Source organism: Protobothrops mucrosquamatus, unplaced genomic scaffold, assembly GCF_001527695.2.
Source record: "Protobothrops mucrosquamatus isolate PMUCROS unplaced genomic scaffold, P.Mucros_1.0 scaffold5212, whole genome shotgun sequence".
NCBI classification, from domain to species: domain Eukaryota; kingdom Metazoa; phylum Chordata; class Lepidosauria; order Squamata; family Viperidae; genus Protobothrops; species Protobothrops mucrosquamatus.
In genome coordinates, this window is record NW_015391080.1 from 1 (window position 1) to 17,290 (window position 17,290).

Sequence of the window (17,290 nt, forward strand, 5' to 3'; positions counted from 1 at the left end):
AGCCGCCGGCATACGACTTCTCCTAGAGCTCCCTCGGCGACCTGCTCTTCTCGTCTCGTCTCAAGCAGCTCATCGCAGGCGGTGGCTACTTTCCTAATATTTCTGCTCTTGCACGGAGTCTGCGATGCTGCCTAGGCGAAGGAGGAGGCGGCCTAACCCCGGTGACGGGTCTCGGGACCAGCCCGTATTAAGTAAATTCTTCCCGCCGGTGGCATCGTTGCAGCGCAGCAGCTCCGCTGAGGAGGTGAAAAAGGAAAAAAAGCCTGACGCCTCTGCTCAGCATACGGTGCGCCCCGGATTGTGGGGAAGGCTGCGGGGCGAGGCTGGGTGGTCGTCCAACTCCTCTAACGAGCACGACCTTCTGGCTATTTTGTGGCCCTCTTAATGCAGCGTGATTAGGTTGGGTAATTGCGGCTGTAATTCTCTCTCTCTCCCCCCCCCCCGTTCTAGCCTTAAGAACTGAGAAAACCCGCTGAGCCTGGCAGGATTGACCTCTCAAATGGTTTATTACAGTGGTTCTCAACCTGTGGGTCGGGACCCCATTTGGGGTCGATCGACCATTTCATGGGGGTCGCCAAGCAAGGCTGTCCGCCATTTTTTTTGTCCGCCATTTTTTCCCCCTTTTTCAGCGGGTGCCTTACCTCCCTTGAGCTGGGCCAGCTGGTGGTTGGCCTGCTCCGTCTCTGCCGCTTGCCAGCTACGCCTCGGCCGGCGCAGGGGGCAGAACCACGCATGCGCAGTGCTCCCGGGCAGGGAAAGTCCTCTACTTACGACCGGTTTAGTCCTCTACTTACGACCGGTTTAGTCCTCGACTTACGACCGGTTGGGGTCACGGCATTAAAAAGGTTGAGAACCACTGGTTTATTAGAAGCAACCGCTGTAATAGTTGCAGAACTGCTAATGCTACTTGGAAAGCTTTTTCTTCAAAAAGCTAAATGTCTCTCTCTTTTTTTTTTTAATATTAACTTTGGGACCTTTGCATTCTATTAGAATTCAAGGGCACCCAACAAAGTTGTTTTGGCCACAGCTTGATGATAAATGGAGTCCGACCAGTTGAAATATACTGAAATTTCATTATGGTAGTTAAAAAAAAATACCTCAAAGCGGGAGTATTAGGGGAACACTCTGGGCCCCAAAGAAAACCACTCAGTAGAGCTCCTGGTGATTAATAAGCACACTGCTTGCTTCCTCCCCATCACAGCCGCAGTGGGCTTAGGACACCCAAAATCTCACGTTCAGTCATTCACAGTATCCCCAAATCTCTTCTGCTCTAGTCTCATGTCAGGAGAAAATGTTCTCTTTTCCATTCAGAATATAGTTAGCCATGTGCACTGTACTTGTAGCTCCTCTTTCATGTTAGCAGCCTCCTGGGAGTCTCAGGTATAACATATCTGAGTTGAAAAAAACTGGATAAGCACTAGTCTTGTGGAAAACAAAAGGACTTTTACGAATTTCAGAGGGTTTTAGCAGAGAGATTTATTGCGCAGGTTCAGAAGCAATAGATACAAGCAATTCTGAACCCTGAGGGCGGGTTCAAACTTCAGTTTTATACTTTCCTTTTCTCAGGAACAAAGGACTACACATTGTAATACACATTGTAATACATTAGGTTAGTTTCTCACGGGTATACAATGGAGGGTTTGCTACATTGTATCCATGTGCAATGCGCATTAGGTTAGTCACATATTACTGACACAGAACTTTCCTAGTGATTATGCATTATTCCTGACACATCATTATTCTAGTAATTATGCAGACAAATCATTATTTTAGTAATTGTTCATTATTCCACCTTACTAGGATGGCAGTTTTCATATTTTTCCTTACTGCAATTTTGTTAAGAGTCAGAAGCTGAGCTATAATATTCTGCTATATTTAATTTGGCTTGTTAAACATGGAAATAAATAGCTAGGCAAGTCTAGCAGTCCCTCAAGGCAATTGCCTCTGTTGAGTGTTGCTGAATATTGCTTGTTAGAGTAAAGCAGAGAGAGAGGACACATGTTCTCCAGCCATTAAGTTAGTGCATTTTTCTAAGAAATTGATTCAAACAGATATGTATATGTATGTTCTTGTAAAAATATATATGATATACTAAGAAAGAGTGAACAGTTTCATTGGGTTACTTGATGAATTTAATGTTTTGATATAACACAGATTTAATATATTATTCCAGAAAATGCAGATTCATCTTAGCCTGACTTGGTGAATCTGATCACAGCATCATTTTTGTATTTATAAGATGGAGAAAGTTGGTACTGTCTCAGATTTAAGTGAGAAAAAGTTCAGTTATTATTGAATTAAGATCTTGGTTTAAAGTAAGTGCATTTGAAATCATTGTGACAAATTGAACTACTCTTCGCACATTCAAAATGTTGTAGTTATAAAATTCATTCATAAATAAAGGAATAAAATGAAAAATATAATGTAAGTTTTCTCAGTATGGTTGGACAATTAAATTGGTTCAAATCCCGCAGTTCCTTTTCCTTTCGTATGAGAGAAAACGTATAAACCTCAACGTCCTCTTCATAACCTGTTTTCCTTGTTACTTTCTGGGAGGAGGCTTCATGGTATCCGAAACAGAATATTCAGATTCAGTTACAGTTTTGTTCCATATAGTATTAAATCTTGTGAACTCTCAAACTTCCTCTTTCTGCTATATATTCAAGATGGATAGTGATTAATATTTATATGCATTTATATGTAAGGATGTGGGTATATACATATGCTGTATATAGCATGTTTATATGTGTGTTATGTATGTGTACACTTTTGAGAGCAAGCAACAGAATTTCATTTTTAATGTGTGCCAGTGTGCCCATAGGTTTATGGTTGTAATCATAGATCAAAAGCAAGGATAATAAATTTCAGTAAGCCTCAGTTTTGATTTTTTCTTTTGGCTTTTAATTGAATACAAAATAAATTATTTCACAGTACAAATATATTAAAACTTCTTTATTTAGGCTATTGAACCGGATAGGAAAAAGAAAAAACTGGTAAACAAAGAATATAATGACAAATCTTCGAAGTCTCTACAGTGTAGAAAAGAAGAGAGTAATTCAGTGGATATGCAGAAAACAGGTAAGTTCTAAATATTGTAATTTCTTTTCTTTCTTTCTAGGAGTTGTCCCAAAATTTTGGAAATACTCTGTAACTGTGACTTTTGTGGTCATCTAGAAAATCCGGGAGCAAGATAGAATTAAGGAACTTTCCTTGGCTTTTTATTTTGTCATTTACAAAGTTCACTCACATATATATTAGTATTTACCACCTAATTGAAACTTAACCACTATAAGTTTCAACGTTTGTACCTGTTGTTTGATTTTCAGTCATATTTTGTCAATATTTTAAACTGCTAATATTTGTGAATCTGTATCTACCACTTTACATTTTCAAAGCAGTAAGATGTATGAATGATTTTGATAACATTTCTGTATGAATGATTTTAATAACAGATTTTTGGATAGATATGAGAAGATCAAGAAATAACTAGTGCATAAAACAGGATGTTTGTAGACAAAAGAAGTCTCTATTTTTGCACTATTGTCAAGGGAGAAGCAATATAGCTTAAAGACTGATGTTATATAAAGTAGCCAAAGCTATGTACTATTGAGCAGGATAGGTACCAGCATAATTATTGGATAAGAAAAGTGTATGGAAGAATGATGAAAAATATTTCTTGGATGTAGTATGTTTGAGATAAAACATTTTTATTTATGTTGCTAATGAAGGGGAAACAAAGAAATGTATGCACTCTGAAATATGCTCAGAAACCTTTGAGAAATTGAGAGCATTTAGCCGTTTGGAGCCTCCAAGAAATAGAGTTCCTTCAGAAGCTTTTAATGAAAAAGAGTCAGTAGCTTTGAAAAAAGGCCAACATTCTGTGATTGGAAATAATGAAACAAATGATACTTTACATCCCCCAGATATAAGTAAGGTAATAAGTTCTTTGCTATTTTTTGATTTACCTGTTACAATTTAATTGTGAACATTGACTGAATTTTGAAGATGCTAAGACAGATTTTACTTTTGTTAAATCTTGTATCATCCTATTCTATATTACAAATGAACACTTGACAATGGTAGTAATCAATAAGATTCAATAATGAAGATAGTGCATGTTAAGTGGTGTAGTTAATTGTATCAGCATGTGATGTATTGATAGATATGGCAATGTACTGGAAGTCAGTTGCTAATGAATAAAGACTATATGCATGGAGGCAATTAACTATAGTATATACATGTGTGTGAGTATATGTATACTTGGTGTGTGTGTGTGTATATATATATACACACACACACACACACAAACACACTATACATAGACTACATTTCTGTATGTGTATCTGTTTGATTGTCTGGTAACATGTGAAATAGCATGAATAAGCTAGAGAATTTGTATAAATTTGCAATTTGGGTTAAAATAGTTAACCAAGTAAAATGCAGCCATTAAACAGAACTATTATAAAGAAGAGCTTAGTTCCTTAGGAAAAAGTAATAATAAAAATGGGCATACCATTTCTCTTTGAGGACACAGACTAAGTACCATCATAATACAGTAGTATCTGATAATGATTTGAGTTCATTGACTTTAGAAGATAATATTTGTAGCTCAGAATTGAACTGTAGAGTCCTGAGCTTGGTTTTCTTGCAGATGTTTTATTACCCAACTAAGTAACCATCTATGTTAAAGACAAACCAATGTCTGCAAGAAAACAACCAAGATCAGAGAGCATCAAGAACCCCATAGATAAGGCATGTCAAACTCACATCACGTGACATTGCATGACGTATCGGGACTTTTTCCCATTGCCGGCAATGGGTTGGGCGCAGTTTCGGTGTGACACATCCAGCCCGTGGGCCGGCAGTTTGACATGCTTGCCCTAGATAGTTGACTTTTCATCCTTATTCTCAGTGTGTTCCATCTTAGAACAAAACATTTAACTCTATTTTATAACCTATCTGTTGTGCCTGTTTTTCCAGTCCAAATATTTCTCTAAATTGCTTGTGTTCTCTGTGCTCCATAACATGTCTGCTATGATAACATTTCTAGTTGTTCACCAGGTTGTTGGCTATAGTTGTCTTTCCAAATAAACACCTCTTGGTTTTCCCGCACTGTTGTAGTGTTACTTTGAGAAGGTTTCCAATTTTGTTTGCTTCCTGGATTAGATTTGGCATTCTGTCACTAATGAAAGGAGGATGATCTGGAATTTAGATGTATAATAATTTCTTGTTCCTGCCTGAGTAATACTACTTTTGCTAAACATTTTCTTGTTAATATTTTCTTTTTATAGAGAAGAAATGTCTGTCATTTTTTCACCATGAATACGAGATCTGAAAATACGCAAAATACATCAAATACAACTTTAAAAAAAACAACCAAAATTGTATATACACCTCTTGAGCTCCAGTTCTTAGAACTAAAAAAACAGTATAAGGATGCTATTCTATGTATTGAGTGTGGTTATAAGTACAGATTTTTTGGAGATGATGCAGAGGTAAGGCTCTTCTCTAAATGGCATTGTGTTATAGTTTATATGTTGCTGTTACTAATATTGTGCATAATTATTGAAATGCTTATGTGCAAAAGATCAAATGTGATACTTTATAAACTTACAAGTGGGATAGGAGGTATAAGCAGACATTGGTCTATATCTTGGTAGAGAGGTTATAGCTACAGCAGCAGCATGCTCTTTTAGTGGCTCAGGTAGCTTCTTTTTTTCCTGGCTCCAAATAATGCTTACATATTTATTTAACAACTTATTTGCGAGACTGATTTTTTACCAACTATTTGATACAAATTTGTTTATGTGTGTGTTTTAATTTTAAAATTTGCTTAAAACACGAGATAAATATTGACAAAAATTACAATAAAAAAGACCCTCTAAGTTCCTCTTTTTGTGCTGCTTACATGCCTAGATAGAATTATACAAAATTATAATATATTAATAAGGTTGTAGTCTTATTTAATCTTTTGAGACTTTTAAAATTATTCAATATATTTCAGTAAATGTCATTAAATAGTTATTATATAAGTAGTCTTTGACTTATAACCATTTCCTTAGGCACAGTTCAAAAGTACAATAGTGCTGAAAGTGTAACTTATGACCAGTCCTCCACTTATGATAGTTGCAGCGTCTCTCTGATGTTGTGATCAAATTTGGGGCACCACTTGGCAACCGGTATGTATTTTCAATTGTTGCAGTTTCCTGGAATTACATGATTACCATTTATGAACTTTCCAGGGGGCTTCCAGCATGCAAAGTCAATGGGGGAAATCAGATTTGCTAAATGACAGTGGCAAAAAAGGTCATAAAATCAAATGTGACTTCCTTATCAACCATATTGCTTAATGACAAAGTTTCTGTCTTATTGTGGTTGTAAGTCAAGGACTACCTGTGTGCACATAAGAATTTTGTAGTATCTATATGCTACTAGAATAATTTTTTAATTATAATCTATAATCATATTTTATAGATTGCTGCTAAGGAGTTGAATATATATTGCCATAAAAACCACAATTTTATGACTGCCAGCATCCCAACACACAGATTGTTTGTTCATGTTCGCCGTCTTGTAGCAAAGGGATACAAGGTTTGCTTCATATATAATTCTAGCTTTACATTAGCTTGTTTTTCAGAGTTGAATGCTTTCAAATAAAATATTCCAAATCAAGTGACCTTTCCTACTTCCTAATTTGAATAGTAGTTTGTAGCTATAATCCCAAGACAAAACTATTGACTAAATGTGTTTTTGAAGTAATTAAAGCATTTAATTCTCACTGATTTTATATGCGGTTTTCCAATATTGCTTGTTGCTTTTTCCCTCTATTTCTTTTGTTGTTTGGTATCATTTATGATATATAATTTTGGCTTAGAACTCAGGAAGCTATTTTATAACATTAGATAATTGAGCCATCTGTCTTAGTATACTATTTCCTTTGTTTGGTGAAGAGTGTTCAGTATTTTAGACAGGGGTCTTGAATTTCTGCAAGCAAAACAAATGCTCTGTCACTGAACTGCAGTTCTTTGCTTCTTGTTTAAAATGATTAGTAATGGGAAGGTTTCTTAACTGTCAGTTGTTACCCTCCAGGATATCACAAGCAACTTAGGGAGGATCACAGTTTTTTAAAGCTAATTAGGCTTGTGCAGGCAAAGCAACGAGCAAGGTCTGGAATGAATTTTAACTCTGTTCCCATTTTACTGTACAACCCTAACAAAGCAGGTGCTGCATAGGCAAAAAAAAGGAGCATAGTTGATCATATGTTATAAAATATTAGTGTTTTTTGCTGTTTCCCAGAGAAAAAATTAAATTGATAGGTATGATTTACATCAGGTTGTAAAATAAGATGGTCAGAATGCCTTTCCCGATGCATGATGTTCATTGCATAACATAGTTGAGGGCCATAAGGAAGAGAAGTGGTAATAGAATGCAGCCTTGTCTAACTCAGGTAATAATTTCAAAGAAGTCTTGTGTGGCCATTTTCAATCTTAACACAGCAGCTTGCTCGTAGGTATAAGTCCTTAAACAGAGTAATGTAGATTGTCAGCATACCATATAAACATAGGATTTCACTGATGCCTAAGATGTCTAGCTTGTAGTCATCAAAGATCCACAGAAATTGAGTAGATCATCCAACCTGATGTAGCGTTTTCACATTCCATGTCCCAATTCTTGTGATATTCCTGGCTGAGAAGATCGTTTTCAACTTCTGGCACCAGACCTCATTGCCAGTTTGTTCCAGTGTCGTCATGTAAGCTATATGGCTTGAAACAGAATTCTCACCTGGTTGACTAAATTTTCTTGCGATTCTTCTTGCTGTTTCTGTAGTGGTTATAGCTACAGAAGCTATATAGCCCAACACTCAACCCTCCTCCTTTCTCATTCGGGCTCAGAACCAGCAATGATGGAGTTATAATAATTGAGTCAAAATAATTGAGTTAAAATAATTCAGTATTTGGTATATATATATATATGTATGTGTGTGTGTGTGTGTGTGTGTGTGTGTATGTATGTATGTATGTGTGTGTGTGTGTGTGTGTGTGTGTGTGTGTGTATATATATATATATATATATATATATATGTGTGTGTGTGTGTGTGTAATGTTTTCCAGTGCTTCATGTTTTCTGCTTCTCTTGCAGGTAGGAGTAGTAAAACAAATGGAAACTGCTGCTTTGAAGGCTATTGGACAGAACAAAAGCTCTCTTTTTACCCGAAAATTAACTTCACTGTATACAAAAGCTACATTTCTAGGAGAAGATATCCTTTTATTATAGATGTTATATTATTTTGATAACATTTATTTTCCTGTACCTCTTGTTAGTTTGAAATATACTCTGTTTTTTCTTCTAGTTATATTTATACCTGCTTTTTCTGTTTTGCCCCAAATTTGCCCATATTAAGAAAGATGGTTTTCCTGTTGTGTTGTTCTACGTATTAAAATAGCATTTTAGTATATAGATTATTGTACAAAACTTATTACATGGATGTGATGTGTTCTTAACTTTAATTCTATTTGCATCAAAATGTCTGTCACAGGGCTAGGGGACAAATGATTTTGGGGATTTAAAATAAAAAATAAAAATCTATAAAAATAAAAAAATCATTTGGAGATTATTTGTTTTTAAAAAAAATGACATAGGGAACAACATTTAGAGGTTTGAAACATAAATTGGAAAAAACCCACATTTTTCTACTTTAATAATGTAGAATTTCCATCCTAAATAAATAGAAAATGAAAGCTTCATAAAATGTCCTTGTAAAAGTTTCAGACCAGCATATTGTATTTGGGTTATGTAAAAAGTACATAAAGAATTAATTTCCTTTAACACTTGATACATTTGAATCCCCTGTTGAAATTAGATAATTCAATGGAGGCTGAGGAAATTTCTTCTAATGTCTGGGATAATTATCTTCTCTGCATCTCTGAAAATAAAGAAAATTTAAGCCATAAGAATCACAACATTGTTTTAGGCATAATGGTAAGCATTTCTAAAGAGTTTTTAATTTATAATTGTAGCTTTAGAAATTGTAATTGTTCACAATGTATTCAACTGTACTTTAATCCAAATACAATACAATGGTATCTTGGTACTCAACTGCTTTGAAATTCATCGGATTTGGTACTCAACGCATTTTGATGTGAACATTTTGTCCTGGTACTCATTCTTTGTTTGGCACTCAATACACAAGCTAGAACTGGTTGGTGTCAGTTACCCTGTGACTCAGTACATTATTCCTTATGAGAGAAATGTGTTTGATACTCATCGTTTTTGGTACTCATTGCACCTCCCAGAAACCAATTAATGAGGTACCACTGCAATTTGTTTTACTTCAGTGCAGCACCAGCAATGAAGGGGACTTCCTTAGTTGTTGCATTTCTCTTAGCTCCACAAGCACTTTAAGGGTCAGGGTACCTTTAGGAATGGGTTGGTTGTAGGTGGACGGACTGAAAGGTTAGGGTTATTTGGTCAGTTCTTCTCACCTATGCTCCAAACCAATCCCTTTGCCCAATCTTTTTGAAATAGTTTTGGGGAGACTGATAGTGGGAAGAAAAAGTGGAAATATTGCATTCTAACAGATGATACAGAGTAGTATAATACAAGGAGTAGTACGTTCAACCCAGGTTGATTGGTTGGTTGGTTGGTTTTATATGTAGCTTTTATAGATTGGTAAGGACTGATACATTCTATTGAAGACTTGTTCTTTTCAGCAGAAAAAAAGTGGAATTAACTCAGGTCAAACCCAATTTTATATAAGAAAATCTGGGGAATTTTAAAGTTTGACAGTTTATACAAACTTCCCCAACTGATTTTACCTCTCCCCTCACTTGTTAGATTACAGAAAGATCATTGACTTAGCTAGCTAAGGTTCATTTAAGTCATAATCCAGCATATCTATAAAATAGCATCTTGAGCAACATCAAAACACCAAAACCTAGAGTAGCCCTATAGCGAGATAGGTAGCAAATAAATTTAACAAACAAACAAACAAATACTGGATCCCAGAATTTGGAATTTGATGAAACTAACTAAAAGCAGGATCATAAATAAAAACCAAGTGTAAATATGAAACAAATGTGTAATATGAACTATACCATATTCACTGGTTTAGCAGTTTTAAAAAATTAATGAAGTCACCTTAATACTGTCTTAGGGCAATTGAATGCTTGATTGCTAAATACTTCTGGCAAATACCTTGAGACATCTGTATGTCTGAAGACAAATAATAGCTACATCAGTGGTTCTCAACCTGTGGGTCGGGACCCCATTTGGGGTCGATCGACCATTTCACGGGGGTTGCCAAGCAAGGCTGTCCGCCATTTTTTTGTCCGCCATTTTTTCCCCTTTTCCGGCGGGTGCCTTACCTCCCTTGGGCTGGGCCAGCTGGTGGTCGGCCTGCTCCGTCTCTGCCGCTTGCCAGCTATGCCTCGGCCGGCGCAGGGGGCGGAACCACGCATGTGCGGCGCTCCCGGGCAGGGAAAGTCCTCGACTTACGACCGGTTGGGTAGTCCTCGACTTACGACCGGATTAGTCCTCGATTTACGACCGGTTTAGTCCTCAACTTACAACCGGTTTAGTCCTCGACTTACAACCGGTTGGGGTCGCCGCCTTAAAAAGGTTGAGAACCACTGAGCTACATTATATGGACATTTGTTCATATAAATCAAAAGTAAACACAACATTCTTTAGAATCATTCTATATCTATGTTGGTTTATTAAACTCAAAGTGAGAGAGAGAGAAATAAGATGTCTTAGGGTTTCACAGAGATACTCTATCTGGAAAATAATTTAAGAAGTTGCTATATTCTTTTTTCAGGCGGTCCAGCCTACTACAGGAGAGGTTCTGTTTGACAGTTTTCAAGATTCTGTAGTTCGTTTAAAGTTGGAAAATCTAATACTACACCTGCAGCCAGTTGAGATTATTCTTCCTAGAGATGTGTCAGATCAGACTGAGAAGCTTATAAACAGAATAACGTCTGTATGGTAAGCCTCTGCATAGTAGAACAATTTTATATTTATTTATTTATTTGAAACATTACTTTAAATCCTGTTCAGATTTTTGTAGGTATAAGAAATGAGCAAGTCCTTATATGTACCTTTCTTGACCTTTTTTCTTGATAATAAGTAATCATTTAATGGTGTACTAGGTTTTCTGATATGGAATCTTATCATTTATCCCCATATTTATTTATATGGCTGTTACTTCAAGTATAGATAAGGATAATATTTATTGGGACAGGATGGGTTCTTCATCAAAGGTCCTATATTACTTCCATAGTATGAAGATAATGCATTGTCAAGCTATAGAGATTTCTAGAACAATTCTTGTATGTAATGGTTACATACAAATTCTTTTGAGCCATTAATGAAGACTATCACCACTAATTCTCCAGTGTCTTTTCTTTTTTCGGTATTTTCCTGTCAACATATGTATTTTAAATAATTTTTTATATACATAGGACATGTACTTTTGAAATATTTGCTTGTGACTAGATTTATATTTTTTTAAATTCTATTCATACCACAGAAGGAATTATTAAAATAGTATGCTATGTGCATTTGTAAGTTCAAATAATAAAGGTCAAGAAGCACAGTGAAAAATTAGGACTAAAATTAAATATGGGTAGTGCTCGACTTACGACCACAATTGAACCTAACACTTCATTGCTAAGCGAAACAGTTAAATGAATTTGCCCCATTTTATAACCTTTCTTGCCACAGTTGTTTAAGTGAATCACTGCAGCTGTTAAGTTACTAACATGATTGTTAAATGAATCTGGCTTCCCTATTGACTTTGCTTGTCAGAAGGTTGGAAAAAGGGATCACAGGACTGCAAGACACTGTAACTGTTAAAACTCCATGCTAGTTGCAAGTGTCTGAATTTTGATCACATGACTGTTGGGATGCTGCATTGGTCGTAAGTGAAAAACAGTCATAAGCCACTTTTTTCAGTGCCGTTGTAAGTTTGAACAGTCATTAAATGAACTGTTGTAAATCAAGGACTATCTGTATAAGGGAGAACGAACTAATGACAGCAGGTAGAACAACTAGCCTTAGAATTGACAATTAAGATATTGAGGTGGAGGATAGCTTCTGCTTTTTAGGATCTACCATGAACGATAAAGGAATAAGCAGTCAAGAAGTATACTGCAGACTGGCACTTGGTAGAACAGCCATGAAGAGCTTGGAAAAGATATTCAAATGATTCAATATGTTTTTACCTACAAATAATCAGAGTTATTTAAGCCATGATATTCCTGTGACACTCTGTAGAAGCAAATGTTAGACTTTGAAAAGCAGGATAGGGAAGAGTATTGACATTTTTGAACTTTGGTGTTTGAGAAGGTCAAATAAATCAACCCACAGTTCTTCCTCAAGATGTAAATGACTAGTCATAAATTATCCTACTTCAGACCTTGTGCAAGATCTAGCTCTCTGGAGAAGTCTGTGAAAGAATACTGGAGAAGGTAGAAGGAAAGAGAAGAAGAAAACTGTTAGCTTTGTGAGGTACATCAGACAGGAAAGACTGCAAGATGACCTAATTCAACTTTATTGTTAAGGTCATGTTAACAGAATCTTGCAAGTCTGAAAGTGCATTTCTCTCACCATCCCATTTACAGTCCCCTAAATTAGGGAAAGCTCCTTGAGGGCCATGGCCTCATGAGCACCTTGGCCCACTCACATTCCTACTGTGAGCTAAGTTGCCTTTTATCTGATTGTTCTCTGTGTATCTTCTCCCTGTCTCCCAACAGCATGACTAAAGACTAATAGGTTTTTAGAAAATAACTTGCTATTTATGTCTCTAAAAACCATTAGATTCTGACCAACGTAATGTATCTTTAATATTCTGAAATCTCAGTTTGAAAGCTGTTTCAAGTAGGCCTTGGGCTACAACAGAGTTCAAGATATTCATTTGGGGATGGTATGCTAGAATCACATAGAAAATTCCCTGTTTGTTCATTATCTCTACTTATTTGATGTTTCGGTTAACCTTCCACAACCTGTTACCATGCTGGTAACAATCTTAGGAATTGAAATTCAGCACAACTGGAGGAGGTTGGGAAGGTCTGATTTAGCTCTTTATAGGCTAAATATTGTCTATTTATATTGTCTTGTATCCGAATAATTCTAGTACTGACACAAAGTTGTTGTGGTCTTTAATACCAGTGGCAGAGATCTGGAGTTGGGGGGAAAAACAACTTTTTTTCTATTATAAAAGCAGTTTGTTTCATAATTAGGGGAATCATCTTATGACATAATCTTTTAGGCTAGGGCTACATGTTTGTATTGTTATTGCTATTCTTCCACATCTTAAATCAAAATTGAGTGCTCACTCAATCCTCTAATTCATTGGTTTCCAAATGCTTAAAACTTTTGGTTCAAAGACAGAATGTGAAAAATATATGACCTAAGAAACTATTTTAGAACTCCATTTCATATTAACTATTATTTATTTCTTTTGCTTAAAAGTTTTCCTTTCATGTTTAAGAATTTTTTTATTGTAGTCTCCCAAAATATTGAAGCTTTGAAGCAACATGAATTATATTGCTTAGGAATTTTGTCTTTTGTAAGTGTAGAGGACTTTAAAATAGATATTTTACTTTAGCATTCGAAAAAATTAAAGAGAGGGAAAGAGGACTTACAAATCTTGTTCTAGTTGGAGCCGAAACTGGTTATAATCTTATTCAGGGGTGGTATCCATAGGAAGCGAATGTAGATTTCTATACACACTACTGAAATAAAGCAGTGCTTCCGTAGTACAAAGATATCTGTACCAACAAAGAAATAACTTTGAAAAATGTGTTCAGGAAAAAAACTTAAAAGTTGTAGGAAAGCATGTTATTTTCCCTTCTCATGAAAAAGGTTAGGTAAAAACCAATTGTATGATAGAGAACTATATCTTGCATTCCAGGGGTGTGCAGTTTGCAGAAAATAATTAAATGAACATTGCCATTTGAAGAACATCAATCATAGATACTACTGTACTGGGAATGAAATAAAAGTGATAAAAAACAACAAACAAACAAAAATTTAATTTCCTCAGTTCTAGGTAAAACATCTTGAAGAATAACTATCAGTGGAATCTTTTATCTTAAATGTTGACATTCAGTCATTTGTGTTTGGTGTTTAAAAGCTTGCAGGAAAATTAATTGTGTTGTTGCTTATTCATTAGTTGTAGAGAGCTGGTAAAACTATATCATAGCATATGAAAATCCAGTAAATACTCATATTTCCACTCATGGTGTTTTATTTGTTCTTTACCTTGTTAAACCAGATTATCTGTTGCCTCCTTCAGTTCTTTATCTGTACAATAGAAGTAACAAAGTACTATACTACAGTATGTTTTTTTCAGTCTCTTCATCTGTTTCTTCTTACTTATATTTTAAACTTATACAATACTAGTTTTCAAATGATCCTGGAACTTGTTTCTTTATCTATTTTCTGCATTATTATTTATAATCTTAACAATTATTCAGGTAAAATTAGCTTTTCTTTCCTCCTCTTGTAGAAATACATGTTTTTGGTATAACTTAAGCACAAGTCAAATTTATTCCACAGCTTCACCATATGACTTATCTTTTATAGTAGTCTGGGTCTTGTTAGAGCATAATTAAAATTAAGGATTATTCGAATGAGCCAGAACTGGACTGCAAAACTCTGTACAGCCACTAGATGGCATTAAGATCTGTTTGTGTTGTCCTTTAATAATTGTAGTAACTTATTTTTAGTTCTGGACCCAAGGAATAGTTCTAAGAGCAAGTCATCAGTGAAGACCTGTTAGTAACAAGCCATAATTTTTGTATTCTGGATTAACGGTTTTGTGTTTTCTCAGCGGTGGTAGGCCAGAATTTTCAACATTTTTCATTTCTTGGAGTTTTGATGGGAGAATAAATGGCAAATGGGTAATTTAAAACTCCTGTGATGAAATGTTTCAAAGTGACTTTGGATTACTGCATAATTTCCAAATTCTCTTTTGGTATTGAATCTTCTATGGCTCCAAAATTTCTTTCAACTGAGTGGTTTCTTCTTGGACCTAGTTCAAATAGGATCTTGATGCAAAAATTTAATCTTGGTTTGATTTGAGGACCAGACATACATAATTACTGTTCATGAATCTTTATCTCTCATATGTATGAAAAGTCAAAATTCCCACTTTGATTAATTACATTGATACATTTGTCAATAAATATTTTCTGGACTTCTTTGAATTCAATGTTAAGCATAATGTTCAAAAATCATTAAAAATAACAAACATGCTCAACCATGTAAGTATGTCTTAGCTTCTAAAATCTAGCTGGCTACTGGTCAGAAGAAGGACCTTTCAGGAGATAGTCTAACACCTGGCACCATTTATTTTACACACAAAAAAAGAATTTCATTTCAGTGATATGAAAGCAATTTGGGTAACAAGATGTTCCTATCCTGAGTCTTTCACATCAGGTTAGTCAAATTAACAAAATAATAGTACAATTACTGTCATTCTTTTAGAAATGTAAATATTGCAGGGCTTAGCTAGAGGAAAGAGAGTAACATTTAAAGTCCAAATTCAGAACTTTAAACTTTCCATGGAATTGAATTTGTAGAAAGTGAATCCTTTCAAAAAGCATTAAGGAAAGGTCACCTTTCAAACCAGCTTGACTTTAAAAGTTTCAGTTGGAAAAAATAGTCATTAATTTGATCCATTTGTGTGAACATTGAAGTACAGTATGGACAGCTTTTGCTATTGTTTAGCTATATGTAACAGCATAGTAAAGTTAAAAATGTCTATTTTTTACAGTTTGCAAGATGACAGAATACGAATTGAAAGAATGAAAAATGAACATTTTGAGTACGGAAGTGCTTTTAAGATGATTACAGATTTCTATGGCAGTCAAATACTTGATGGCACAGGTACCTAATCCAAAAAGATTTATTTGATTAGCAGTTGTGTATATTACAGGTGACATGACTATTTTGTAAAACTTCTTTGTGTCATGTTAGTTTGACATTTACAAAATATTGTTTATATTTATGAAGTTAATAGTTTTTAAGATGAATATATGTACTTATATATTATTTATTTTTCAAACAACAGTGTTTTAGTAGCAGAAAAAATATTATTTCCTGTTCTTTTGAACTGTAAAAATTAATTCTAAGTTAACAATGCCTTAAATCAAAATGTAAAGTTAGTTCAAAAGTTCAACTTTACACTAGTAATTTGAACAGTATCTTGATCCTTATTTGTTTCTGAACAAAGTAGCAGCATTGGGAATCCTGTCTGTTTGTTTGAAATGTTTTTAGAAATCAATTTGATATAAAATTAATTTGCTAGTATTTTACAGTGAGTAAATAAATGAATTCAATAAAAATCCAAGAAAAGGTAAATTTGTAGGAATATAGCTCTTCGACAGTCAGGAAATGATTCAGTGATAGGCTTTATTAAGATGCCACTTTGGAGAACTGGCTACAAACTGCTGCTGAAAGATGTAATAATACCCAATAAAGTGGATTTTATAAAAAAATGCATTTTAAATGCTGGATTATGATTGAACATTTTTCCAGGTTCTCAAGCATTGTCCCAGATTTTAAAGTTCGATAAATCAGTGCTGTGCTCCTTGGCTGCTGTAATCTTGTATCTTAAAGAATTTAATTTAGAGAAGATACTCTACAACCCCAGGTAAGTAGTTTTAATTTTAGATAATTAAAACCATTGTTACATTGTTTTACATACTATAGCAAATATTGTTTTACAAAATAAGTGCACTGTAATTGTGATATCCATGAAACTTATATTTAGAAGTAGTTTTACATACACAGTGTATATCTTATATCTATATCAGTATCTATATCCTTCAGTGCAATCTGTAAATTATTGTTGCAAATTCATGACAACAATGTTACTACAAATCATTTCTGAAAATACTGCCAAAAAACTGCATGAACTTGCCTATGTAGTTGCCGGTAATTAAGAATGACTCAAAGGCAAATACACACATATGCAAATCTTCATTGTCAGTCCATTAGTATGTCAGAAAAAAGCAACATTAAAAGCATATTAAAAAGTAACAACAAAAAGCACCATTATAATAGAGGAATGAAAGTATCCCTGGATTGTCAACGCCTCTTTGGGTGAGGGATCCCTACCCACCGCCTTGAAAGAGGCGGTGGTGCGGCCCCTCCTCAAGAAGCCCTCCCTGGACCCGGCGATATTGGCCAACTATCGCCCCGTTTCCAACCTTCCCTTTTTGGCAAAGGTTGTTGAGAGTGTGGTGGCATGTCAGTTCTCCCGGCACCTGGAGGAAGCCGTCTA

At 35.0% G+C, this 17,290-nt stretch overlaps 1 protein-coding gene across 1 annotated transcript in view; it reads left to right on the forward strand.

Annotated features, from left to right (window-relative positions):
- Positions 1-14: 14 nt before the first annotated feature.
- Positions 15-17,290, forward strand: part of MSH3 (mutS homolog 3) — a gene marked incomplete at its 3' end in the record, with an annotated part of 40,185 nt that continues 22,909 nt past the window's right edge. Inside the window, exons 1-10 of the mRNA XM_015828999.2 lie at positions 15-286; positions 2,961-3,078; positions 3,729-3,934; positions 5,292-5,495; positions 6,475-6,591; positions 8,140-8,257; positions 8,837-8,979; positions 10,817-10,983; positions 15,779-15,891; positions 16,543-16,657. Of these exons, the coding sequence (XP_015684485.1) occupies positions 125-286; positions 2,961-3,078; positions 3,729-3,934; positions 5,292-5,495; positions 6,475-6,591; positions 8,140-8,257; positions 8,837-8,979; positions 10,817-10,983; positions 15,779-15,891; positions 16,543-16,657 (1,463 nt within the window). The remainder of the gene's footprint in view (positions 287-2,960; positions 3,079-3,728; positions 3,935-5,291; positions 5,496-6,474; positions 6,592-8,139; positions 8,258-8,836; positions 8,980-10,816; positions 10,984-15,778; positions 15,892-16,542; positions 16,658-17,290) is intronic.